This window comes from Notamacropus eugenii, chromosome 3 (genome assembly GCF_028372415.1).
Source record: "Notamacropus eugenii isolate mMacEug1 chromosome 3, mMacEug1.pri_v2, whole genome shotgun sequence".
Classification (NCBI taxonomy): Eukaryota; Metazoa; Chordata; class Mammalia; order Diprotodontia; family Macropodidae; genus Notamacropus; species Notamacropus eugenii.
This window is the reverse complement of record NC_092874.1, coordinates 312,853,708-312,880,965: the sequence shown is the minus strand read 5'-3', so window position 1 is coordinate 312,880,965 and position 27,258 is coordinate 312,853,708. Positions and strand designations below refer to the sequence as shown.

Sequence of the window (27,258 nt, the reverse complement as noted above, 5' to 3'; positions counted from 1 at the left end):
TCAATGGTGGCGAAGATTCAACGTGAGATTCGGGCCTAGCTCCTCCTGCCTCCAAGAGTAGCACTTTATTCCCCAAACCATACTGTCTCCTTTAATCATTAATAGAGAAAATGTATACTATATCCCTGATTTGAAAAGTCAGTTTTTCAGTGGTCTGTGAGAACAGGATATTAAATATTAGAGGCTGAGTTTGTAGGTCACCTGACATGACTTTGGTCTTGAGAAGTGCAATGTAGTAGAAAGGAGACCAGACTTGGAATCTCTGCTCTGACACTCACCTGGATGATCATGGCAAGTGATTTCACTGTCTCTACTACTAGAAAAACAACTTCTAGAAATGTAGGTCTAAATGACTGGAATGTCATATTCATATCCAGCAGACAACCTATTACATGTTGTTGTCCAGTCACGTCCAACTCTCCAGGACCCCGTGGACAAAGGCCAGGGGGCTTTCTTGGCAAAGATACTGAGTGGTTTGCCATTTCCTTCTCCAATGTGTCCTCATTTTACCAATGGAGGTTAAGTGACTTGCCCAAGATCACACACCCAATAAGCATCTGAGGCCACATTTGAACTCAGATCTTCCTGACTCTAGGCCCAGCATCCATCTGCTGCAACGCCTAGCTGACCTCAACCCATCACTGGCATATGTCAATTCCTAACTCAGAAATGGGACTAAATACCCATTTTCATGATCAGAAGAAGAAGGCGCAGCATTTTAAAAAACAACTCATTTTAATTAAACCAGTACCAGTTCTCCTGTTTCTGGAAAAGTCCAGAAAAGGTATCGAGTATAAGTTCACTCCTAACATCCAGACTTCAGATTCTCTTCTTCAAAGCAATAAGTTCAACAAAGTCACTTTGGCCCATGTTTCCTGAGATGATCTTTCAGCTGGGGGATGGTTAGTTGCTGCTCCTTGCATATATGACAACGCATTGGTAGCTTCAAAAGATCAGATATTCCTTCTGGAACCGTCACTTTTCCATCTTTCTGGATCATTTTTATTACATCTGTAGGAGGGAAAAAAGAGAGACTCAGACTACTCTCAAGAGCATAAACAGCAGAGGTACAGATAACTGAACTAAGGAACTTCTAAGTATAGCATCGTATTTTGGAATCCACTCACAGGATACTGGATTTCACACAAGAAAAAATAAACTTGGCATGGTTCTATACTTTCATGTCTTCTGTTGTAAGAAATGAAAAATCATTATGATACATTATATTACTGTACTTCAAAATACCCTATACAGAACACAACACCTCTGATAGCTGTAGGTACGAGATATATTTACCCAAATGGGGAGAGAGGAAATTACAATGAAATAGATCATTTTGATTATATGAAACAAAATCTTCTAAATAAACAAAATTAATGCTTCTAGGATAAAAAGGGAAACAGCCATATGAGAAAAATGATTATCAGCTCATCTATCTATGAATCTATCTAAAAGCCGTTCCCCAATGGCTTCCACAAAGTGTTCAAAAGATATGAACAGTTTTCTAAAGAAAAATTGAAAATGACTAAGAATATGAAAAAATACTTTAACATCACTAATAATAAAAAAAAGTCAACAAAACAACCCTGAAGCTTTTTATTTCATACCCAGAAAACTGGCAAAGATGACAAAAGTCAGGAATAGTCAGTATTGGATGGAATATGAAAAGAGGCACCCCATCTCAGTGTTGATGGAGCTGTGAATCATTACAAACATTTCGGAAGGCAATTTGGAATTATGAAAATTAATTCCCTTTGATCCAGGAAGTCTATTACTAGGCTTATACCCCAAGGAGGTCACTGCAAGGACAAAGTCCTCAGACACCAAAATATTGAAGGCAGTACTTTTTGTGTTAGCAAATAATGAAGGAGATAACCATTGACTGAGGACTAGTTAAACAAATTATGGTACATAAATGTAATTGAATATTACTGAGCTGTAAAAAAAAATGAAAATGATGAATAAAGAGAAGCATGGAAAGTCTTACATGAACTGAAGCAAAGTGAAATAAGCAGATAAGAAAACAGCACGCACAATGACAACAAAAGAATCAAAATCAAAAAGACAAAGGGAAAGAATCACCACAAAACAACGAAGAGTGAATGCTGCCAAATTACAAAGAACAAGTTTGGCCCTGAAGAAGAAATCTGAGAAAGTTCCTGTCGCATCACTTCACAGCAGATCTGGATGTCTGATACACTGATCGGTTTTGCTTATTTTTACTTCTTCTTCTTGAAAATATCATTTGTTGTATGGAATGGCTATCCGGGAGGAAGGGTGCTGAAAGACGTTGTAGAGACACAGAAAACAAAAAGATACCGGCTTAAAAAAATTTTTAAGTGTCCTATGACTTTGGGCAAAAGACAGTTCCTGATTATAACCTTTTCAATGCAAAGCTTGCAGTAAGGGCAGCACGAGACAAGGTAGTAAAGTCAAGTCAGCAAGCATTCATCATGTGCTTTTTATGTGCCAGGTATTATACTAAACGTTGGGGAGAATCAAGCAAAAAGTGTCCCTGATTTCAGTGAACTCAAAATCAAAAAGGAGCAAGAACACGCAAATGACTACACACAAAAGTCCTATGATAAACTTAGGTAATCTCACTGGGAAAAGGTTCTTACAAGAAGGTAAGATTTTAGTCTAGATGTGAAGAAACATTTAGTCGGGAAGGGAGGGAGAGCATCCCAGTATGGGAGATAGCCAATGAAAATGCCCTAAGTAAGGAGATGGAAAGCCCTCATCACTGGGTCACAGAATAACATGTAAGAAGACAAAGGTAGGAAGAGGCCAAGTCTGAAGGGTTATAAAAGCCAGAGGATTTCATACATGATACTGGAAGTATAAAGATCTAATGGAGTTTATTGAAGAGAGGGGTGACACGGTCAACCTTGTACCTTAGGAAGATCACACTGATATCAAAGTGGAGAATGGACTAGAGTGGGAGGAGATCTGTGGCAAAGAGACCCCAGTTGCAGACTAGAGCAGTAGTTTAGGCATGAGGCAATGAGAGCTTGCACCATGGTCAGCAGCAGCGTCAGAGCAGAGAAGGAGGCAAATACCAGACATTACAAAGGTAGAATCAGCACGATTTAAAAACAGAATGGATATGGGGGAGGGAGAGTGCAGAGCCATGGAGACACCTTGTGAGCTGGGGGACTGGGCAGTAGATAGAGCACTGAGTGAGAGTCAGGAAGACGAGTTCAAATCTATCTCAGATACTTAACCAGCTATGTGACTCTGCAAGTCACTTAAAATCTATCTGCCTCAGTTTTCTTAACTGTAAAATAGGAATAACAACGGCCTCTAACTCCCAGGATCATTGTAAGGATCAACAGAGAAAATATTTGTAAAGTGCTTAGTGTAGTACCTGACACACAGTAGGTGCTTAACAAATGCTTGCTCCCTTCCCTTCCCCTGAGTGGAATGTGGTACCCTCAAGGTAACAAGGGAGTGAGGAAGAGGGGAGGATTTGGTGGGAAAGATGATGAGTTCAATTTTGGACATGGTAAATTTAAATCGTCCAGGAGATACCCAGTACAAAATGTCCAATAGGCGCGCGTGCGTGCGTGTGTGTGTGTGTGTGTGTGTATCTGAGCATCATCTACATGGAGAGGATAACGGAACCTACACAAACTAATGAAATCACTGAGTTAAAACATTAGAGAGGGAGAGGAACCAAGACAGAGCCCAGGTAATATCCACAGCTGGAGGATGCAACTTGCATAAAGACCCAGCAAAGGAATGGTCAGATAGGTAGGAGGAAAACCAGGAGAAAGCAGTATCGTAAGAATCTCAGCAGGAGAGAGCATCAGGGAGAAGATGCTGACCAGCAGCGTGAAAGGTTGCAAAGAGGTCAGGAAGTAGAAGATTTAGATTTAGCAATTAAAAGAATATCAGTAACTTTGAAGAGAGTAATTTTAGTGGAATGATGAGGCTGGAAGCCAGACTACACAGAGTTAAGAAGAGAGTGAAAGGAAAGAGGGTGAAGGTATCAATTGAAGGCAGCCTTCTCACTGAGTTTAGACACAAAAAAAAGAAAAGAAATATGGGACAATAGTTAGTGGTGATGGAGATATTAAGTAAGGGTTTTTTGAGGGTAAGGGAGAAATAGGGCATGTTTATAGGCAGTAGAGAGGGAGAGACTGAACGTTAGTAAGGGGGAAATCTGCTAGAAAAACTGAACAGGATTACTTGTACATGTAGATGGGTTTGATTTGGCAAGGAGAGGGGGCACATCTCCACTTGGGAGAGGAGTCAAGGAGGAGATAGTGGGGGAAGGCATCTGAGTCATGAGAGATGAAGATGGGAGAAGGCTGACCTCTTGGCAAATGGTCTCAAGAGCAGAGGTCAATATATAGTAATATAACTGCTTCCACTCTCACTGAAGCAAGACTTAAATTCCAAACAGGAGGGGAAATGAATTACCAAAAAAAATCTCACTTCAGATTGGAAGAATCAGAAGGAAGAATAACCTGAAAAGGGATTTACCTTCACTGAACTGGCTCTGCTCTAGTCTTTATGTGACTAATAATCTTTCTACTCTAACCATAAATGTTATCTCCCTTCTGGTACATTATTAAAACCACAGCCAATTCTTTATTATTCTTCCTAGAGATAGGGAAAATATCTAAGAAAAGCAAAACAACAGTAAATCCACAGACATTTACATGCAACCACAGATCAAGTTAACCTCAGAAACTTGTACTTATAAGTACCTCTTTCCTGCCAGGACTAGTATCTCCAAAAGGATCTAGCTAACAATGTGATGGAAGAGATACAAGATTACTGAGAAACTGCAAAATATCTCCTAAGTGGGTATCAGTTACCTCTTTTCCAAATAAAATATAAAAACTACTCCATGCATGCCAAATCTGTGTAATGAAAGAAGTCCACCACCAAGCAGACGGTTCATTTCTTTCCAACTTTCAATACAAAAAAATTCAAGTCAAACCCAAATATGTGGACAGTCCTTGGGGGTGGTCAGAAGTACTTTGTATGACCTAATTCAGGGATATAAGGAAAATTAAACATAAGATTTTTTTTTTAAAGTTGTTTACCTTGTGACTCTAGGAAGTAGTCTGTATTGAAAGAATTCCAGTGTTTCTTATTCTTGAGGCAAGGAGAATCGAAATCCTGGCTGATAACATGAAGATGCACATGGCTAGATGGGGGAGAATGAAAAAAGGATGAAGAAAGTTATTTTAAATGCAGTTTTAAGAAGCTTAAAATGATGATGATGATGATGATAGCTGGCATTAATATAGCTCTTTAAGGTTTGGAAAACACTTGACATGTGTTATCCCATTTAATTCTCACCCTGGCCCTGTGAAATGGGTGCTATTATTATCGATGTTTTATATATAAAGAAACTGAGGCTGAGAAAAATGAAGTGATTTGTCCAGCATTGTGGCTTGTGTTTGAGGAAGGATTCAAATCTCCCTGATTCCAATCCTCCAACCGCTACACCACCTAGCTTCCCCAAATGGTTTCTTTAAAACTAATGTGAACATAATTGTGCTATAAAAAACTGATGAATATGAAGAATTCAGGAAAACTCAGCAAGACTTTTATGAACTGATGTTGAAAGAAATAAACAAAATAATTTAATTATAACCACAATAATATAAAGGAAAACTGAAAAGAATTCAGAACTCTGATCAGTGCAATGACCATAATTTCAGAAGACTAATGAGATCAGTCAACAACCATCTATTAAGCACATGCTAATTGGCAGGCACTGCGCTAACCTGTGAGGACATACAGGAAAGCAAAAATAGTCACTGATCTCAAGGAGCTTTCATTCTAATGAGAACGATGACATGCAAACCTCAATATTCCTGGCAGACAGAAAGCTGTCTGAGGGGAAAAACTCCTCAAGGCAGCTGGGGTCATTGACAAAGAGCTCCTGAAGAAATGGGGATTAAAGCTTAAAGGAAGCCAAAGAAAACGAGACAGTGAGGAGAGCACAGAGCACTCCAGGAGCGGAGGACAACTGGTGTATTTGGAAATGGGAAAGGTCCCAGACTCTAGGACCTAGAGGGACTTGACTCTCCTTCAAACACTCCAACCAAGTTCCAAAAACGAACCACAAGAAACTATGGTTTAAAATAAAAACCAAAGAGAAGCAGCAATGATTCCCTCTGACCCAAAACTACCCAAGAAGATCACCAAGAACTGGCAGGTATTGTGAGAGGATAGGCCAAGGAAAAGAAAGCCAGTACGGTAAGCGGGGAGGCGTTTTCACCTATCAAAGCAGCAAGAGACAAGGCCAACACCCTGCACAGGGACCCAGTTTCATTAATCCTGAGCCATATTTACAACATGTTTTCCTGCCATCCTCATTTATCCCACCTTTCCAATGAAGCCACTGTATATCCAAGTATATGCTGATATACTTTAGTATATCCAATCTTATTTTGTTCTTTGTAGACTCTCATTCTCTGCAACAGATGTTGGTACATAAGCTGTACAAGTATTTTCACTCAGATATTTATGATAAGCACTGCAATGTGAGATGATCAATTATCCCATGGAATGTGGATTATGTGGATTACTGCCTCTGGATACCCAATAAAACCAACCCTGTCAAATTCTTCATTTGTCTCTCTGGTGAGAACTTTGGGGGTTCCCCTTCAACTCCCAGTTTTTCCTTTGGTGAGGACATCCACAATTCATTCATCACCATGGCGCTCACTCAAGTCTGGATACCATTTCCCTAAGCATCCTCTACTGCCTCTGAATGTAGGACTAGAGGGCAGAGGGTCAAACTCTTCCCGAAACCTTCCTTTACAGAGAGCCAAAACTGGACTTCCAGCTCACTGTTTTATACATGGAGTTCTACCTGGTTCCAGCTTCACGGAATAAGATCCCTTTGTGCTGAATACTCCTGGGGGCCTCCTCTCACCTTTCCAACCTCCCTTTGTAAGATGTCTTCCCCCTATTAGCCTGCAGTCCCTTGAGGGCAAGATTTATCTTTTTCTTACTTGTATTCCTAGCACTTAGCCCGGTGCCTGGCACATAGTAGGTGCTTAATAAATGCTTTATTGAACTGAATTCAATTTCTCTGGAGTATGTTTACTCACTGGTCACCGGTTAAGGATCTCACATGAAGGGTACCAACAGCTAAGTTAAAGTAAAAATAGTTTACAAATGGTGAAATTCTTAGTACCCTATGCCTCCTCTGCTGCAACTCCACCCTCTCAATGCAGAGTTGGAAAGGGCTGCACAGGGAGTGAGTGCCATTCTGAATATTTCTGTTTTATGGTCTGCCATGGTCAAATAACTCATCACCAAATGGCCAGAATATCAGTGATGGGGCATTCTGTACTGAGTAGGGCTAATCCTCAAAATGCTGACATTAAATAAGCCTAAACTGTAGCTAGGGATCAGAAACTCATCAAGATGGAAATAAATGGGATCCAGCACTACAAGAAAAGTCTCACCTCATGCTGGGAATGGCATGATAACCCAGTCGAAACTGCAGATGCTTGAAGTCCGCACACTCTTCAATCATCTTTTCTCCTATGGCATGCATATGTTTGAGAAGCTCTTCATGTTGTTGGTTTAAATTCTTCAAAGTGGAAAGAGAGATCCACGGTAGCACGAGCCAGTGGTATCGAGCTTTCGGATATTTGTCATTAATCACAACTACCTGGTCATCTTTGTAAACCTAGCAAAGAGAATACAAAAACACAATATACATAAAGAAACAAGATTTCACATTTTACTAGTAGTGGATTCTGCCTGGAGTCAAGTGACATGCCACTTCTCCAATTAGCCTCTCACATACAACTGTAATCCCCTCCAACAGCCTGGCTGGAGTGGACGCAAGATCACTAGAAAGTAGCTTGCTAAGGAAAGGGATTTTTGATTCACACACACAGACACAGACACAGACACAGACACAGACACAGACACAGACAGACACAGACAGACAGACAGACAGACAGACAGACACAGACACACACACACACACACAGCCAGAGTTAAAAAGTTTTTCACTATTGGAACGCAATTTAAAATGAATCTGTCCTTTTCATTTATATTGTCATTTTATATATACAAAATAAATGGAAATAATACAAAATGAAACAACATTCTGTGATAATAATAACTAAGGTGGGCCTTAGAGAAGACTTGTAAGGGAAAAATGTGGAATAGATTTGAAGAACACTTTTCTCTCTTTTAAAAAAAATCTTTGTTACAAGAGACAGGTCTCTAGGCAGAGGAGAGATATCTTCATAAATGAATGTGATACAAACACAAAAAAGCATTAATGAAAATAAGATAAAGTTTTCTAAATAAAAATGTACAACTCCTATATAAAAGTGTTTGGTTATTTATTATTGATTATTACACACACAAGACAGACAATATAAAGAATTCCATTAATAGTCAAAATGCAATGACTAGCTCTTTAAAAATGCATCATGATATATTAATGTACATCTTTCTTAAAAGGGCTTTTAAGGTTTGTGATGCGCGCACGCGCACGCACACACACAGACACTCCTCCAAGCAACACAGCTTTTCTTCTAAGAAGTTCTGCAGATGTGGAAAATGCATTTTTTCTCCCTCTGTCCCACTGCTAGTATAGATATGGCTTCTGTGAGATGGTTTTTTTCTGAAAAGAATTAAAAATATTTCAAATACAGTACTTCAAATTACCTGCATTTTGGGGTCCTGCATAGAAATCTTCAAACCTTGACTCCAATGTCCAAAGGATGTCTACAGTATAACAGAGAACAATGTTCACAGGATATCATGATATCAGGGTTAGCAAAGACCCTTCTTTCCCCACAACACGGTTTTTTGTTTGCAATTCTCTAGTAAATTCTAGTCTATTCTACTATCACTTTCTAGTCTATTATTCTTTCATAAAAGCTTCTCATTTATGTTCATAAATGTTCACATGTTCTCATTTATGTTCACAAAAATGTAAAAATTAGCAACCATGAATATTCTTTTTTTTCTCATTAAATTCCCACATCTAAACAATAATAAGAGATATATGAAATCCTGGTATAAGAACAACATTGAAATAATACTAATGACTAATAACACTTAACGACTTCATTAAGTTTTTCAGGAAATGTACTTGAGAAGGCGGCTTATTTGGGTGTTTACTAGGAAGTACCTGTTGAATCAACACAAAATTTATTAATACATTTTAAATTACTCTTAATAGAATGTAATACATCATGAAAAAACATGTCAAAAGGTGGAGCTTTTAACATATCTGAAATTCTATGTCACACGGAAACTTCAATTAGGCCATTACCTTGTTCTTAAACTTGACCATTTTAAAGGATGTGAAAAGTTTCCAAAGAGAAAAGCAAACCACCCTCCAATAAACTGTTCAAAATATTTGGAATTACGAAAGCAAAGTTTCTATATCAATCACACCCTCTGACCCAAGCAATGCCATTATTGGCTTTCTATCCCAAGGTGGTAACCAACCACAAGAACTGTGTTAAAAATATTCATGGCAGCACCATTTGTAATAGCAAAAATCTACAAACAACGTATTTGTGGTGGAGCTGCGAATTGTTCCAACATGTTGAAAATCAACTTGGAATCATGCTAAGAAGTGACTAAAATGAGGCATCATGGGTATGGACACAGTATATGATGTCAGGTGATTATTTTTTCTAGGTGCTGGTTAGTTTTTTTTTATTCTTTGTTCAAGAAATGGCTTTTTGGAAGTGAAAAGGGAGAGGCAGAGTGAGAAATGTAAGTAACATAAAAACAAATGATCTCAGCAAACATTATTTTAAAGAATTTTTTTTAAAAGTGTGAACTCATGAAACTGAAAAGCTTCTTCACAGGCAACACTGATGCTTCTAGGATACAAAAGGAAGTGGTCATATGGGAAAAAAATCTCTGTCAAATATCTCTGCTAAGGTTTGGCATCTAGCATATATATGTAAACAATTAATATATATGACTAATAGCCATTCCCCAACAGATAAATGGTCAAAGGATATGAATAAGTAGAAGTGGAGACAAAGTAGATGCCCACTCATTGGGGAATGGCTAAACAAATTGTGGTACATGAACATAACAGTATCACTGTGGTGTAAGAAATGTGTGTGATAAAAACAGAGATGCACAGAAGGATTTATAGATCTTTGGCAAAGGAGAGATATATTCAGATCTATATGATCTGATGCAAGGTAAAATTAGCAGAGCAAAGAAAACAAGATTTACAGTAACTACAACAACGTAAATGGAAAGAACCAACATGCACCAAAAAGTCAAAAGTAAATATAACAAAATTACAACGATCAAGCAGGACGCCAATGAGGAGCTACGAGACCCCCATACAGTCACCCTCCATAGAGATGAGAAGTTCAGCGGTGCCCCAGCACACTGCACATGTTTTCAGACTTTCTCTCTGTAATGGCCAGTTGTGCTGAATTTCCCCCCCCTCTCTAAAAATACTGTCACAGAAAATGGCTCTCAGGGAGGAAGAGGGATATGTGAGATACTGCAGTGATGTAAGAAACAGAAAATATCAAAACAATTTTTTTTAAACCACCATATGACCAACCTCTGGAAAATGGCTGAAGAAACTGCAATTTATGAAAATAATGGAATATTGTGTTGTAAGAAACAACAAACGAGAATTTAGAAGAACACGGGAAGATTTACATGAAGTGTGCAAAGTGAAGAAAGCAGAGCCAGAAGAACATTAGATATAAAACAATAGGCCAGATACGATGGACACAAATACAAGGACTGCAGTTAAAGCACACATCCTTTCTGTTAACAAATGGCATACTTGAAAAGTGGGAAAGGGGAAGGGCTACACTAAACATCACTCTCAGGTGATTTTCCTTTGTTCTTTTAGAATACATTTATAGGGGCTTTGTGTTTTTGCTGGAATGTGCCTAATTCAAAATAAAAAATGTCAACACAAAAAATAAAAATAAAATTCCCCACCCCCATGTTTAATATTCAAGGGAAAAAATTGTTCTTTTTAACAATTAGAGTGGATTTTTCTGCCATGAGCAAGTAACATTCTTGTTTTCACTATCTAGTTACCTCCAAACATTCACCTTTTTGCTGGAAGTACTGTCACCTTTTTTGAGAGCTTCCGCGGATTTGTCGTTGCTTGGCTTATGAACTGAATTGTGCTCCGAACGGTCCAAGGGCTCCACTTCCACCACCTTTTCAGCTTTGCTGTCCTCATCCTTTTCATTCTGGTTATTATCACAAGGCCTCTTCCTCTTTCTTTCTCTTGGTGCCTCAGTTTCTTCTACAAATTGTACAGTGTAAGGGTAAAGTTCATTCACAATGTGGAGAATCTGTCCAGGCTTTAGTGTTGCCTCCTGGTCTTTCCCAATAATTACTGAGTCAACACTGGTTGGATTGACTCCCATCTATGAAAGAGAAAACACTGGCAGTTTCCTAAGAGATACAAACATATGTTGCATACAGCAGTACTTTCTGACAACAAAGAAAAAAATAATATTTCTGAACCTAAAGCACGTTTATACTAAGAAAACTAAAGCTACAGAGCTACTCCCTAGAAATCAAAGTTTATATCAAAAAAGAAAAGAAGATAGACAACAAGAGGATACAAAGGAAGGGAAAGACTCGTTGATCTTAAGTTTATTAGTTAACATCCAAAAGGGCCTCTATCTAAAACCAACTGCTTCCTGAGGTTATTTCACTTTTTTTTAACTAATCCTTAGAATTGTAGTCTTTGTAAAACAACTCCCTTACCCTTCAGGAAAAGAGACAGAAATAAGCTTAAAAAAACCAAACCAAACCACGTACCACACGTGCTGCCATCATTCAACATGGAGCCTGATCCAACAGATAAGGAAGACCAAGAAATAAGAATGAGAGTGGATATGAGAGAGCACTCTCTGTATTTAGGAAAGAAGAGAGGAAGAGAAAGAGCACAGCAGAGTGGACTGATAGTTGGCTCTGGAGTCAGGAAGTGCTGAGGCTGTCCTACTTCTTGCATGTACTGGCAGTATGCCATTGGTCATTTGGCCTTTCAGGGAACCCAGGAATTCTTTAAGACCAGAGTTGAAGAGTAGGAGCCAATGTGTACTGGTAGAAGTTTCTTACCGGGAGCTTCTTACCCTGATGAAGCCATAGAATAGGTTAAAAAAAATAGCAGTGATAAAAAGGGTACTGAAGGAAAATAATTTAGTATTTAAAGTGAAAAATAACTAGTAGATGAACCAATGCAGTCAGGGTGGGTTTGAAATAACTTCCTAGAGAATGAGTGACAACACACATTTAATAGTGCTTTACATTTACAGGCATACTTGCCATATTCCTACCTCAGAGATTTTTGCCAAAAACAACATGATAATCTGATTTCAGGGAACTGTCTCTTATTTTCATATTCCAGTCTATTTCAACAGCCTCTGAGCATAACAAAGAGAGAGCTGAGGGGGTACAGAGAGAGAAGAGGGGCAGTGGATGGTAAGGAAAGGTTGGGGTTTTTCTTTAGGATTACACAACACTTAGGAAATAACTACTGTGTTTCCCAGGTACTAGGAAACTAGCTCCCAATACTGCCTTCCCTAGCCAAGTAAACTGCTTGGCTTGGACTGAGTCAGAGGCGTATTAAATGTTCTGGGGCTACGTCCAATGACTGGGAAAATGTCCAACTCAGGGTTCAGATTAAGGTAAAAGAAGTCTTTTCCCTGCCAAGTAGCTTGAGCAAATCTGATGCAGTGCAGCAAAATGGAAAAGATTTTCAGGGGCACATACATATGTGCTCTCCTCAGTTAATACAAATCCCTAATTAGAGGAATGGCTTCCAGAAGTCCACTTTTAAGATGGTTATTTGAAATTCAAAACATTTTTGCACCAAAGAAGAAATTTTAAAATGTAGCTCAACTAAGACTACTATAGGAAAATAAGACTTTGTGAAGTTTTCTTCTTTTTCTATATTCTGTCCTTATTGGCTGGGATGCCAGAATTATTAGGGTGACAAGCCCTTCTTCATTTCTTCAATGTTACCATTAATATGTTTTGAGCTTGGTATAGCCAACCCTTTCTTTCCCCTTAGCTTACCAGGGAGACACTATGAGACACTGGATTTTTAAAAAGAAACTTACTGGCAACTAAGGAAAATAATATAAAATAAAATAAACATAAAAAGTACAGAATGGAACTGGTACATTTACCTTCCCCATTTGCAAGCTTGGGCCAGACCAATAAGCAACTTGGCCAACTCACTTCCCTACCTTATTCGCTGCCAGCTCCCTTTACTTTCTCCAGATCCAGTCAATCTTCTCTTTCATATCACCAGGAAAGGGTTCACCCAAGACCTTTCTAGCTTACAATCCATTCCATATACACATGCAATTCCCTCCATCATGAGGGGAAAGCATTTTTTCATAGTAAAACAAAGAATTCTTGTTTATTAAATTGGATTTATAGTTAGGACTGATTCCCCTCTTGAAAAAAAGCTTCAGCGGCTCCCCTCGACCCTTTGGGATAAATACAAACCTCTCTCTATTTGGTATTTAAAGCCCCTCACAATGGGACTCCAGCCTATCTTTCGTGCTGATTACACATTACTGCCCTTTACACACTGGCAGGCTCCAGCCAAACTGGCCAACTAGCTGATCAACATACACCACCTCCACGCTTTTGTACAGGTTGTCCTGTCTGTCTGTCCCTCTGGACTACGATGTTCTCCTATTCACCTGCACCTCTTGGAATCTGGAGCTTTCCTTAAAGCTCAGGCCAAGAGTCACCTCCTTCAAAAGGTTTTTCCTGATCCCCTTTATGTGTCCCCCTACCCTCCAAATCACTGTCAACATGTTGTACCAACATGTGAACATGTAAAATATAAGCACCTTGAGGGTAGGGATGGTTTCATTCTATATATCTGAATTCTTAGAACATAATCCAGTGCCTGGCAAAGTACTTAACAAATGATTGTTTGATAGTAATGTATATTAGGAGAACAGAATGAACAATGTAAAACCATATTCAACTCAACAAACATTTAAGAAAACCGAGTGAAAGACACTGTATTAGGGTACTATATTAGTACCCCACATCCCCACTCCCCCCCACTTTCCTGAGACCCTACTCTCAGGTACCTTCAATACTATAATTATATAAATGAGGGCAATTCCAAAGGGCAACAAAAATTAAATCAAAAGCACTGGACAATGCTGGTACTAATTTATGAAACTAATCATTCTTATAACGAAATGAAAAACCACCAAAGTCTGAGGCTATAGGTACTATTGTGTTACTCTTTTACACTGTTTTCTTTAACTATTTTGAGGGCTTGTATGTTGTAAGGGATTCAACACTGAAGACCCTGGGCGTTTGTGTAATTTGTCAAAACCAAACCGGTTTTAAAAGAGCTAACAAAAACAAAATGCTAAATAAACACAAGTAAACCAATTAATACATACCTGCTTTACTTTGACATAACCCTTATTGCATTCCGCTTTCAATTGTACTGAAAGAGATTAAAAAAAAATAAATACTCTAAGAATACAGCTTGTTTCTACTATTCCTGGAGGAAAGAAAAATCTCTGTATGGAACATGACTCAGTATGGTCCCACAAGGCTTCCCCAAATCACTTCCCAAATGGGAAGCTTGAACAATCACTATTTTCTTAAGGCTTCCAAAAGTCTTTTGAAGTCTTTTTAACATTGGCACAAGTAGACAGCTTCAGAATTTATAATGTTGGATGAAGGACCCAAGAGACATAGGCCCAAAAAGCTTACATGACAAGTTTTCAGGGCAACAAAAGGCTGCTCAAAGCTGTACATTGGGCGTAAAGGAAAACGAATACTCTGGTGATTTCACTGAAACACTTCTTATTCTCATACCTGAACATGAAGGCCAGGAACCTATACCCAAAAGCCCAAGGAATGGCATCAATCCCCAGACCACTGACCCTGCTTCCAATCCAGTTCCTAAAGCCACTGCTCACGGAAGCCACCCATGTGGAGATGCAGGCTGGCACCTGCTGTTACCTCCTCACCAGCCGTGGCCACTGAAAACTGGGAAAAGAAAGTTCTTTCCAAAGTCTCTGGCTCTGTCAAATGTTCAGCAACAGAAACAGATAAGATTTCTTCAACAGCCATGATACTAATTAAAACTATTACCATGTGCTTTGGTACTATCCTACTATAAACGTTGACTCCCCCTATTAGAACGTAAGTTCATTGAGGGGAATTGTCTTACTTTTCTATTTGCATCCATAGCACGGTGCTTTGTACATAGTAAGTGACTGACAAATACTTTTCCATTCAAGAGCTAGAAGAATTTGCAGAACTTGGCCAAATTTCCCTAGGTTAAGGAAATCCCATAAGACTGCAGTGTTCCTTTAAAAAACAAAACCTTTGATTTTAGAACCCATTCTATGTACTTCATGGCACAGAAAAACGTGAAAAACAGAATAATTTGTCCCAGAATCTCACAGTTCTGAGGCAGGTAATTAGCATTATCAATGCATTATCAAAACATTATCTACTAACTAATATTTCTCTGAAAGTATGTATTTCATTTATGCAAATCTCAAATCAAATATTTATGCAAATATCATTCATTTACAGTAATGAAAGAAGCATGTAAAATGTTTAATACTGAAACCTAAGGAAAGAAATGGTTCAGAGAAAAGGCTATAAAAATATTACTATAAACATATTATGGCACACCTCTCTATCAGTTGTTAAGATCTTTAGGAGAGAAGTAGTGCCCAGTGGGTCTGAATGGAACTATCAAATGATTCTTCCCTCTGCAGGGAGGACATGGAGTGAAGAGGTGTGGATTTCACACCTTATTTATGAATAATCTCCACGAAGTGTCACCTTATTGCCTTACTACCAGCCCCTTGGCTCATTTTATTAGCTCATAGGATCCTACCCTTAGTGCTGGAAGCTTCCTTCAACCTCACCTAGTCCTACCCCAGCTAGAGGTGTAATGGATAGAGTGCTATACTTTAAGTCCAAAAGACTAGCTCCTCAAACTAGCCATGTGACCTCTGGCAAGTCATTAAAACTTTTTGTCTTAGTTTCCTTATCTGTAAAATAAGGATAAACAGAGAGCTACCTCAGAGGGTGGTTGTGAGGCTCAAATAAATGAATATAATGCAAAATGCTTTGCAAACCTTAAAGTGCTGTACAAAAGCTAGCTCCACTTTTCTTGCAGATGAGGAAGCTAAGGCCCAAGAGTAACTTGCTCTAGGTCACACAGGTAGGTCATGGCCAAGCTGAGATTCAAACACAAACACCGTACTCTGACTCTAAGTCCTGTTTCTAGTGCATCACAACACAATTTGTGTCCTCTTAAAGCAAAAGGTTTATTTCTAGTTTTTAAGCAAACTAGTACAATAGTTGGATTCAAAAAAAATGACAGCGGCTCCCTTGTGTAGGCTGCCAGCTCATCAGAGAATCCTAAGAATCTGTTCATCCTTTACTCCTGCTGTACACACTGCTAAAGGTCAGGATGAGCTGCTCACTGATCACTATCAGCACACATCAGCTATTTCTTACAACGCTTTGGCACTGCCTAGAAGCTTCTCTGGGAAGAGAGCCACGGGGCCTTCTCATCACTGTTTCTAGTTCTTCCACCACAAAACCTGGTCCAAACCCTTTCCCCTCTCCTTAGGTTCCCCACACTCTAAACAGCCTTTCAAACATTTTTGAGAACACTGGAGTCATTGGGAGGGACCTTCCTAAACTTCCCCTTTTTCAGTTCCCAAAGCTTCTGGGCATCATTCCCCCTTCCTTCTGTCCCACACCACTGAGAAAGAGGCACTGCTGCTCCTCTCACTGGGGCCAGGACCCTCAATCCCCTTCCCCTCCTTCCTTTCTTTAGGGTCTTGCTCTAACAGCAATTTCCAATACAAATAAAAAGGCCTGGAAGATGGGCAAACTGGGTATAAGGAGGGATAGGGAGCTGCAGGGATGCTCAGGACTCAAGATAAGGGTTTCAGAATAGGTAGTTGGTGGGCTTGTCATTAACACTTGACAGTAAGACTGGCTAACTAACAGTACTGGTGACTCAACACCATGAGAGGTTGATTGATTTAACATGCTCTCCTGGGAGCGCTCTCAAAAATCCTGTTGGTCATCTGCCTTCAATAAAAAGTGGAACTCAGCCAGTCTCTCCATATGCTGCTGCTGCCTTGCCACAAGATGCAGGACTTGCACAATCCAGGAGAGACAGTGACCCCAGAGGCCTGAGACTGACCAGTGTCCTGAGATACATACATGTATCTGAAATCTTTTTCACCTCAGTCTCTTCTGTTTTCCAAATGGTACCTGGACCAGAGTAAATGTTTAATAAATGTTTGTTCGTTAACTGACACATGTTAAGTATAAGACCTAATTACTACCCATACAGACTACTGTAATAGTCTCCTAACAGGTCTTTCCACTTCCAGTCTCCACTTACTAATCCATCCTAAAGACTGCTGCCAGATTCATCTGTCATATTCAGTCATGTTACTTTTCTAGTAATAAAGTCTGAAACATTGGTTTCCAACGTCTTCTACAATTTGGATCTTCTAATAGGATGAAATTTAAGAGAAATAATACAGATTTCCTTTGGTTCAAAAATCATTTTCACAAGCACAAGACAGGAGGCACAGCTCTACAACAATTCATGTGGAAAAGGTCTGGCACTTTTGCTTTGCTTCATTTATGACTTGGGTTGTTTCAGCTCTCCTTAGCAGGTGACCTGATGATCCAAAGTTCTCAGAAGCTTGCCACACTGATGCTGAATTCTGAAAGACCTAACAACTTTGATCAACACAATGATCAACAGTGATTCCAGAGGACTTAAGACCAAAGAAGTTATCTATTTTCTGACAGAAAGGTGACAGAATCAGGGTGCAGATTAAGTGATAAACAACATTTCTGAACATAGCCAATGCAGGAATTTGTTATGATTGACTACAAAGATTTATTATAATAGTTTTATTTTTCTTTCTTTTTCAATGAAGGGAACAAAGATGAAAGGGAAAGAAAAAAGATTTTTGCTAACTGAGATTAAAAATTTTTTTAAAAGACTCTTACTTTAAAGAAGGAAATTTAAGTAATGAGATTAGAAGCTAGATACAATACAATACAAAGGATACGATTTTAAGAGCTAGGACCCCCACCCATCTTAGATCTTTATTAACTCAACCTCCCATGCTCATTTATTGTTGGGGGTGTAAGCTCAGTTCCATGTGGACAGTCTCAGGCAGGTAAAGGTGAGGACTTCTAAACCTTAGAGTTCTCATGAGGCCCCCCAGGGAACAGCAGGGAATTGAGGTGTGAGACCAGGCTATCTTGTGCATTTCCGCCTCTTCCCATGGGAAACGTGCTGGGAGAGAGCATCCCCGCCCTCGAGATTGGCCCAGGGTCTGAGCACACCTATTGTTGTCTAACAGGCACGGTATTCAGGTGCAAACTACGCGGCGGAAGAGCTTAAGTAGGGTCAGGAAAGCCTGAAGGCGCTCTTAGCGCTGAGGGGCCCTTAGAGGACAGAAGGCCCCTCTTCCCTCTCTCCTCTCTTCTCTCTTCCCTCTCCCCTCTCTCCCTCTTCCACTTCCATTCTCTTACTGTAAGATCTTTGCCTCCTTGGGAGATTCCTCTCTCCTCAGGAAGAGTTCCCCCTGCTCATGCAACCAAGACCCTGAATAAAGCCTAACCCTTGTTCGACTCTGGAAAGTCTCTTCTCTCATACGTTTATCCGGTTTGGCCAGCCGAAGACCTGCGATAGGTAAGGTAAGACTCGGGTAGCCCTTAGGCCTCTAGGCCTGACAATTTATAGCCAAGGGTCACCAGAGAGCTAATCTTTTTCATCACAATGGGAATCTGATACCTATTTCTTTATCTTTTCTACATCTTTGTCTTTAAGAGATGGGGCAATTGAAGTCAGTCCCAAGGTTGGTTGGTTGGTTGTTGTCCTTTGTTCTTGAGGAGGACCAAAATGACATCACCATAATAAAGTCAAGTTTCAACGTGCACAACTGTGGCCGATCAGACCAACAGGAGCTCAGAATGCTCTACCACAGATTGGTCACAGATAGTCCCTGTGAATATTTGGGGTGCACACTCCACATCTGCGCATTCTACATTTCCTTTGTGCTATCTCAATTCTGCTTTGCTCATACAGCACAGCACCTTTTCCAATGTGGGCACACCATGCCAAGCAGTCCTGTGCTAGTGTCTCCCATGTTGTACAATCAAATCCAGAGTTCTTGAGAGAGACCTTGAATGTTTTTACATTGCTTCCTCTGACCACCATGAGATCACCTGCCTCATGCGAGTTCTCCATAAGGTAGTCTTTTTGGCAAGCATATATTTTGCATTCTAACAACATGGCCAGCCCATTGGAGTTGCATTCTCTGAAGCACAGTTTGCTCTGAATCATAGTTTGAATGCTTGGCTAAAATTAGTTCGAGTAAGGACCTCAGTATCTGGTACCTTATCCTGCCAGGTAATCTTCAGAATCTCCTTAAGACAGTTCAAATGGAAGCGATTCAGTTTTCTGTCATGGCACTGGTAGACTGTCAATATTTCACAGTCATACAACAATGAGGTCAGCACAATGGCTCTGTAGCCCTTCAGTTTGGTAGTCAGTCTAATACCTCTCCTATCCCATACTTTTCTTCTGAGCCTCCCAAACACCGAGCTAGCTCTGGCAATGCGTGCATCAACCTCGTTGTCAACGTGTACATCCCTAGAAAGTACACTACCAAGGTAAGTGAACTTATCCACAGCATTCAAAACTTCTCCATTTGTTGTAACCAATGGTTCCACGTATGGATGGTGTGGTGGTGGCTGAAGGAACACCTGTGTTTTCTTGGTGTTAATTATTAGGCCAAAATTAGCACAGACAGCTGAGAACTGATCCATACTTTGTTGCATCTCAGCTTCAGAGGCTGCACTGAGTGCACAATCATCTGCAAACAGAAAATCCTGCACCAACACTCCCTCCACTTTGGTCTTGGCTTGCAGCCTTTTCAAATTGAAGAATTTACCGTCAGTGCGACAGCTGACTTTGACGCCATCTTCATCTTCATTGAAAGCATTTGACAACATGGCTGAAAATATCAGGCTAAAAAGCATGGGAACAAGCATACAGCCCTGTTTCACTCCATTGGTGACTGGGAAGGCATGAGAGCACTGTCCACTATCCTGAACCCAGGCAAACATGCCATCATGAAACTGATGTACAATACTGATAAACTTCTCTGGGCAACCAAATTTTGACATAATTTTCCATAAGCCCTCACGATTAACAGTGTCAAAGGCCTTGGGCAGATGTACAAATGTTGTGTATAGACTTCTGCTCTGCTCCTGCCATTTCTCCTGGAGTTGTCAGGCAGCAAACATGATATCGACTGTTCTTCGGCCCTTTCTGAAGCCACACTGGCTCTCAGGTAGATGAACATCTTCCAGATGAAAGATCAGCCTAATGAAGAGGACTCTAGCAAGAACCTTGCCAGCAATGACTAAGAGAAAGACCCCTCCCCTGTGACTGTTGCAGGATAATCTATTTCCTTTACCTTTATAGAGATGTGTAGGGGTGTAGGGGGTGTTCAGGGAGGACCAAGTACCTTTGGTGTGATGGCTGCTGAGCCCTTTTCAGGGATGCTTTCCACCTTTGGAGTCAGCCCCACAATCATGGGATAAAGGAAAAGTATCACAACACTGGTGGGAATGGGAACAAACTATAACCAGGCACTTGTAAAAAGCTCAACTGGATTCTCTTTCAGGAGCCAGCACAGAATTTTCCAACACTATCAATTCTTTTTAACCTGATACTTCATCAGGTGACATAAGAATCTCTTTAGACTAGCTGTAGCCACTACTTACCTTGTTGCCTAGAACATTTCTTATCTGTTATCCTGGTCTCTGGACCACGCCCTATCACCACTGTTTCTAAATGTGGCAGTCTGATTCGTTGGTGGCAGTCGTCCTGCTTTACTAACCAGCACTCCCGCGTCATTGACCTAAGGTAACAAACTGGAAAAAAGAAAAAGAAATTGAAAGCCAGTAGCACTAATATGACATACTCAAAGAGGCTGAGGCAACTCTAGTTCTTGGTTACTTCCTCTCCAAGCAACAAACAATACTTAATTTTACCTGGGCTACCAATACCAACAATCCACAAGAGATCTAACTTGTAAATTCCACTCTCACAAAGTCCTATGACCAAAGAATGGCTAAAAATTAATTATCTTTTTTAAAAAAATCAGATTCTACTTATAAGCATAGGAAAATAAAATGAGAATGTTATATTGCAGGCACTGTACAAATACAGAAATTAAGTGGTATGTTGGAATAGTCAAAGAAGGCTTCCTAAAAGTAGGCCTAGAAACACATGAATTGGTATGGGAAAAATATATAAATTCCATTTGAGTGAAATGGCATATGTCAAGATCCAGAGTTATCAAGGCCCAGAGCAAGCTGCATACAGGGGACAGAAAATAGGTTAATTTGGCTAAAACAAAGAGGCTAAATTAGGGAGCTACAAAAGGCTAGAGAAGATAGGAGTCTAGATTTGAAATCTTGGTAATAGGGGAGCCATTATATGAAATGACAAGATGTAAAGTTTTTGAGGAATACTATTCTAGTAGCTGTGTGAATAATGGTTAAGAATGGAGGAACCTAAAGGAAAAGAGATCAACAAGATGGCCACCCCAATAACCTAGGCAGTGCGGGGAAGTCTTAAAAGAAATTAAAGGAAAAGTGAATAAGATGTGGTAATGCATTAGACATAATGGACAGAGTCAAATATAACAAACTATGAGTCTAGGGAGCAGGAAAATAATGTTTTACACATAATAGGAGTCCAATAAAAGCTGAATTGGATAACAACACAGACGATTACTATTTTTAGACAATGTGCTCCTGAAGATGGTACCTCAAAACAAATGGCAATAAGGCAAAATCTTGACTATATCCTGATTGTGCAATTGCATTTGCCTACTGTCCAAAGAACAGGTAAAGAAAATAAGAAGTGACACAGATTTCATCATTAGATAACACAGAATAAGATAAATCACAAAAATACTCAGTTTGACAGCAGTAACAGAATTAAGGAAGAGATAACAGGTTTGAACAGGTTTGATGGTGGCAGAAACCATTCTGAGCATGCTACTAAGTTTCACGTGAATTAAGCTATCCAAGTGGAAATGTCTTATGTGTAGCTGGAAACATGGAATCTAACACAGATCAGAGCTAGATATGTAGATTTGGTAGTCCTAAAAATGGATGAAGCTTTCCAAGGAGGATAACTGAGGGAAGAACAGTGAGTAAACTTTGAAGTTCTGGAGTGTTTCATAGCAAGGGAGCAAAAGAGAAGCAAAGAGCTAGTAAAGAAGAAGAAAAATATGAGAAGCAAGTGGAATATTTTCATTTTGTCACAAGAGGTGGCTATAGTGCTGCTCATACCCAACCCCTGCTACTTTTGGCTAGAGAAAAGGAAAGATCATTAGATCCTGCTAGGAAGAAGTCACTGGTGACCTCTTTAGAGAGAGCAGTGTCAATGAAGTATTGAAAATGGAAGTCAGAAGGCAAGCAATAAAGAAGTTGGCAATAAGGAAATGGAAGTTGTAAGTATTCAAGCACTCACTAGAAAATTTTAATATGAAAGGGAGATAAGAAATTAAAGACTTAAGTATAGGGTTTTCCTTGATAGGGAAAACAAGAACACCTTTAAAGGCAGAAAGGAATGAGAAGGAGAGAGACTATAGCTGTAGGTGAGATCAGTATATTAATAAAGTCCATCGGGGGATAGAACAGGAAGAAGTGGGGTCCAAATACCGGCATTTAAATTTTTAAAATGACAGGAGCAAAATGAATAATTTTTATTAGAAAAAGAATAGCTCAATGATAAATATTGGAGATGTGGGAAAGTTGGAACACTAATTCATTGCTGGTGGAGCTGTAAACTAATCCAGCCATTCTGGAGAGCAATTTGGAATTATGCCCAAAGGGCTATAAAAAAAGGGCATACATACCCTTTGACCCAGAAATACTGCTTCTAGGGCTATATTCCCAAGAGATTACAAAAATGGGGAAAAGGACCCACATGTACAAAAATATTTGTAGCAGCTCTTTTAGTAGTGGCCAAGAACTGGAGGCTGTCCATCAATTGGGAAATGGCTGAACAAGTTGTGGTATATGAATGTAATGGAATATTATTATGCTATAAGAAATGATGAACAGGAGGACTTCAGAGAGGCCTGGCAAGACTTAGGTGAACTAATGCTGACTGAAAGGAGCAGAACCAGGAGAACATTGTCACAGAAACAGCCACTGTGTCTGATGACTGATTTTAATAGACTAAGTCTTTTTCCGCAATGCAAGAACCTAAAACAATTCAAAAGAACTCATGATGAAAAATGCCATCCACATCCAGAGAAAGGACTATGGAGTTGGAATGCAGAGTGAAGCAGATTATTTTCTTTTTTGTTTTATTTTTTCTTTCTCATGGTTTCTCCACTTTGTTATATTTCTTCCATGCGACATTTCTAATGTGAAAATGTGTGTATTAGGAATGTATGTGTAAAGCCCATATCAGACTGCATGCAGTGTTGGGGAGGGGAAGGAGGGGAAGTGAATGTTGAAAACTAAAAATAAATAAATTGGAAAAAAAGAAAGAGTAGCTCAGCTTGTATGAATATGTAATGCCCATCATACTGTTGGCATCAAAATTCTGAACTAATAACCTTATGCTTGATAATTAAGCCTAATGATAATCAATCGCAAGAGACAAAATTTTTACTCCTTCATTATATGCTAAAATTTTCTTCATTCATGTTTACGAAAGTAAACAGACCACTACGTTAACATTCACTCAATAAATATTTGAGTGTCTACTATGTGCAATGATACTACCCCAGACTTTTATCCTCTTTCTTCTTCCCTTTGCCATAAACTCCTCCAAAAAGTAGTCTAGATGTATTGAAAATTGGAAAATGAAAATGTAAATTAGAGACGAAAAATGAACTTACAGACGTACCTTATTTCATTGTACTTTGCTTTAGTGTGCTTAAAAGAAATTGTGTTTTCTTACAAACTGAAGGTTTGTGGCACCCTGCTTTGAGCAAATCGACTTCCCTTTTCCCAACAGCATGTCATATGTCATATGAGCTCATATGTGCTGTGTCACACTTTTGCAATTCTCTCAATATTTCAAGGTTTTTCATTGTTACTGTACCTGTTATAATGAACTATGATCAGTGATCTTTGATGTTACTATGATAATTGTTTTGGGGTACGCCCGTATGATAAGACAGTGAACCTAACTGATTACTGTTGTATGTTCTGACTGATTTACCAACTCTCTCCATCTCTCTCCATCTCCTGAGGCCTTCCTATTCCCTGAGACACAATATTGAAATTAGGTCAATTAACAACCCTACAACGGACTCTAAGTGTTCAAGTGGAAAAAAGAGTCAATCAATATGACAAATATCATTGCTGTCTTACTTTAGGCAATTGCCACAGCCACTGGAACCTTCAGCAACCACCACCCTATTCAGTCAGCAGCCATCAACACCAAGGCAAGACCCTCCACCAGAAAAGATTACAATTCACTGAAGGCTCAAATGATGGTCAGCATTTTTTAGTAATAAAGTATTTTTAAATTAAGGTATTTATATGAGATTTTTTTAGACATAATACTATTGTACACTCAATAGACTACATTATAATCTAAACAACTTTTACATGCACTAGAAAATCAAAAAAATTCATGTGACTCATTTCATTGTAATATTCAATTTATTGTGATATTCACTTTATTGAAGTGGTCTGGAATCAAACCTGCAATAGCTGTAAGGTATACATGTAGTCTTTTTAAGATTTCCATCATTTTTACCTCAACAGGGTTACCTTCTAAAAGATAATATTCATCAAATAGCTAAGTACTTTGATTTGGAGCATGTAACCGTAATAGTATGATTTGGTATAGCATATATATGTTTTAAAGCTGGTAAAGTGTTTAAGGGAGGGATTCTTAATCTGGATTCACTGACCCCTAAGGGGTCCACAGCTAAATTGAAGGACATCCATTAACTTGGATTTTGAAAAAAAAATTATTTCAGTTTAAGTGCTTTCCTTTGTAATCTTATGTATTTTATTTTGTACACTTAAAAACATTTTGAGAAGGAGTTTCTATAGGCTTATTAAGTAGACTGCCAAAAGGGTCCATAACATAAAAAAGGTTAAGAACCTTGGCTTGAGGGTTTCAAAATCCATTCATCACAATCTACTCATCCCCAAGTCAACCAAAACTACACTGGGAAAGATCACCAAAGGCCTTCTATCAATCGAATCTTTTCACAGTCTGTTCCCTTTTTGACCTCTCTACTTCACATTACAGACTAGTGCCTCTTTTTTGAAATGTTTTTTTCATCGTTATATAACATCACTCCACTGCACAGTTTCATTCACTAGCTCTGCTTTCTACCCTCTCCCAAATTGTAAAGACTGCCCCAAAACTCTGTATTTTCTTCCCTTGGTGATAAAATCAAATACCATGATTTTAACTATCACTTCTATGATGAATGACTACCAAACATATACATGAGTAGGTCAGCATTTCCAACTGTCTCCTGGAAATTGATGCATGAAAGTCCCAAATTGAATTTACCATTTTCCGTCAAAACTTCTTCCTGACTTCCCTATTTCTCTCAGTAATACTCCAAATCACCTCAGTCATAGAGATTCAAAACATAGCACTGTCTTTGATCTCCTTTCCCTCATCTTCCTGCTCCACTTCATGAGTGTTTGGAGGCCTGAATTAGAGGGGTAACACTTCTTGTCTTCCACCTCTCTCATTTCCCTTTGCATTCTCTATAACTCATAAAGATCATTTTTTAGTATAAAAAATTGTTAGCACAGTGTCTGGCACATAGTAGGTTCTTAATAAATGTTTACTAACTTGTACCATTAGTATCTGAGAAAGTATTACTATGATAGAAAGCTGCTAGGAAGTCTATATACATATGTGTATATATGTATACACATATGTATATACACACACACACACACACACCCCACACACATATATATAAACTTGTATTTTACTAATCACAAAAGCCTCTACATACATTTGAAAAATATTTGGGAGACGTGGTTTATCCTAGAGAAAGTATGTTTACTTATGAGTCGCACTGCATATTTCTTCAAAGCTAAATGATGACCAAAATGAAAATGCTTGGTGGACATATAGATTCAAGGATCCCTTACAGTAACTCCAAATATTCCAAGAACTGGGACCCAAGCTCTAAGGTACTAAGATCTTTTTATATACCTTAGGGATATCTAATCACTTGACTGCTTCCAATTCACTCAACCTCCCTCATTCACATCTCCTAGCCCAACATGATCATTCACTTCAATATAACCCTCAATAATATTTTAGACTCTTTCAACTCCTTAATCATCTATGGTACAAATTATCAAACCTATTTTACCATCCCTCCACTGAATTCCACCCTTTCAAAAAGTTTTTTTTCAAGCCTTCACTTTTTAAAAAAATGGAATGAAGGATTTGAAATTAGAGGTCTTAGGTACAAATCTTAGTTAGTACTTGGAGATCTGAGCAAGTCACTTAACCACTCTGGGTCTCAGTTTCAATTATAAAATGAGGCGGTTGGGCCCTTCCTGTTCTATAACCTATATTCCATAGTTCCCTTTCTGTCAAGCTGCTTCAATCCTTCTCATTGCTGGCTCCTTTCCTTTGTCTTCAAGGACACGCAGGTCTTCTCCTTCCTCAAAAACAAACAACCAACTAAACCTTCCCTTGACCCTAAGTAGTCCTCTTAAGTAACCATACTATTTCTGTTCTTCCTTTCATGACTGAACACCTTATAGGAGTATCCTTAAAATGGTGCATTTATTTCTCTCTTTGTTCATTCAACAAATCATAGGTACCCTTTCTCACTCTGGTTTCTATTTCCTCTACTCTACTGGAAATAAAACTAGTATAAGTCACCAGTGGAGATAATATTAGAGCCTACCCCCCAAGGCTGTTGCGAGGCTCAAATGAGATAATAATTGCAATGACTTTCGTATAGTACCTGACATATAGTAGGCTCTTCATAAATGCTTGTTTCTTTTTCATCTCTTAACTCCTGCCCCTTTATCTCCTACCCTCAAGAAGACTAAAGTCCTCATTCTGCCTTCTGGTCTTCCAAAATCTCAAGTTCTTCACAACTACTAGCCTAGAGCCTGCAAGATGAATGGCAACACAGTGTGAATAGTTATCTTCTCAGACTGATTAGCTGTCTTGATTTT

General features: G+C 39.1%; 1 protein-coding gene across 2 annotated transcripts in view; it reads right to left on the bottom strand.

Moving 5' to 3' along the window:
• Positions 1-716: 716 nt before the first annotated feature.
• The window catches only part of APTX (aprataxin), a 29,339-nt gene continuing 2,797 nt past the window's right edge, over positions 717-27,258 (bottom strand). For both annotated transcript variants that reach the window (XM_072596693.1, XM_072596692.1), the window contains exons 2-8: positions 20,821-20,970; positions 14,409-14,455; positions 11,061-11,384; positions 8,668-8,727; positions 7,443-7,669; positions 5,058-5,161; positions 717-1,011 (exon numbers count right to left, since the gene is read on the bottom strand). In XM_072596693.1, the coding sequence (XP_072452794.1) occupies positions 857-1,011; positions 5,058-5,161; positions 7,443-7,669; positions 8,668-8,727; positions 11,061-11,384; positions 14,409-14,455; positions 20,821-20,953 (1,050 nt within the window). In that variant the 5' untranslated portion in view covers positions 20,954-20,970 and the 3' untranslated portion in view covers positions 717-856. The remainder of the gene's footprint in view (positions 1,012-5,057; positions 5,162-7,442; positions 7,670-8,667; positions 8,728-11,060; positions 11,385-14,408; positions 14,456-20,820; positions 20,971-27,258) is intronic.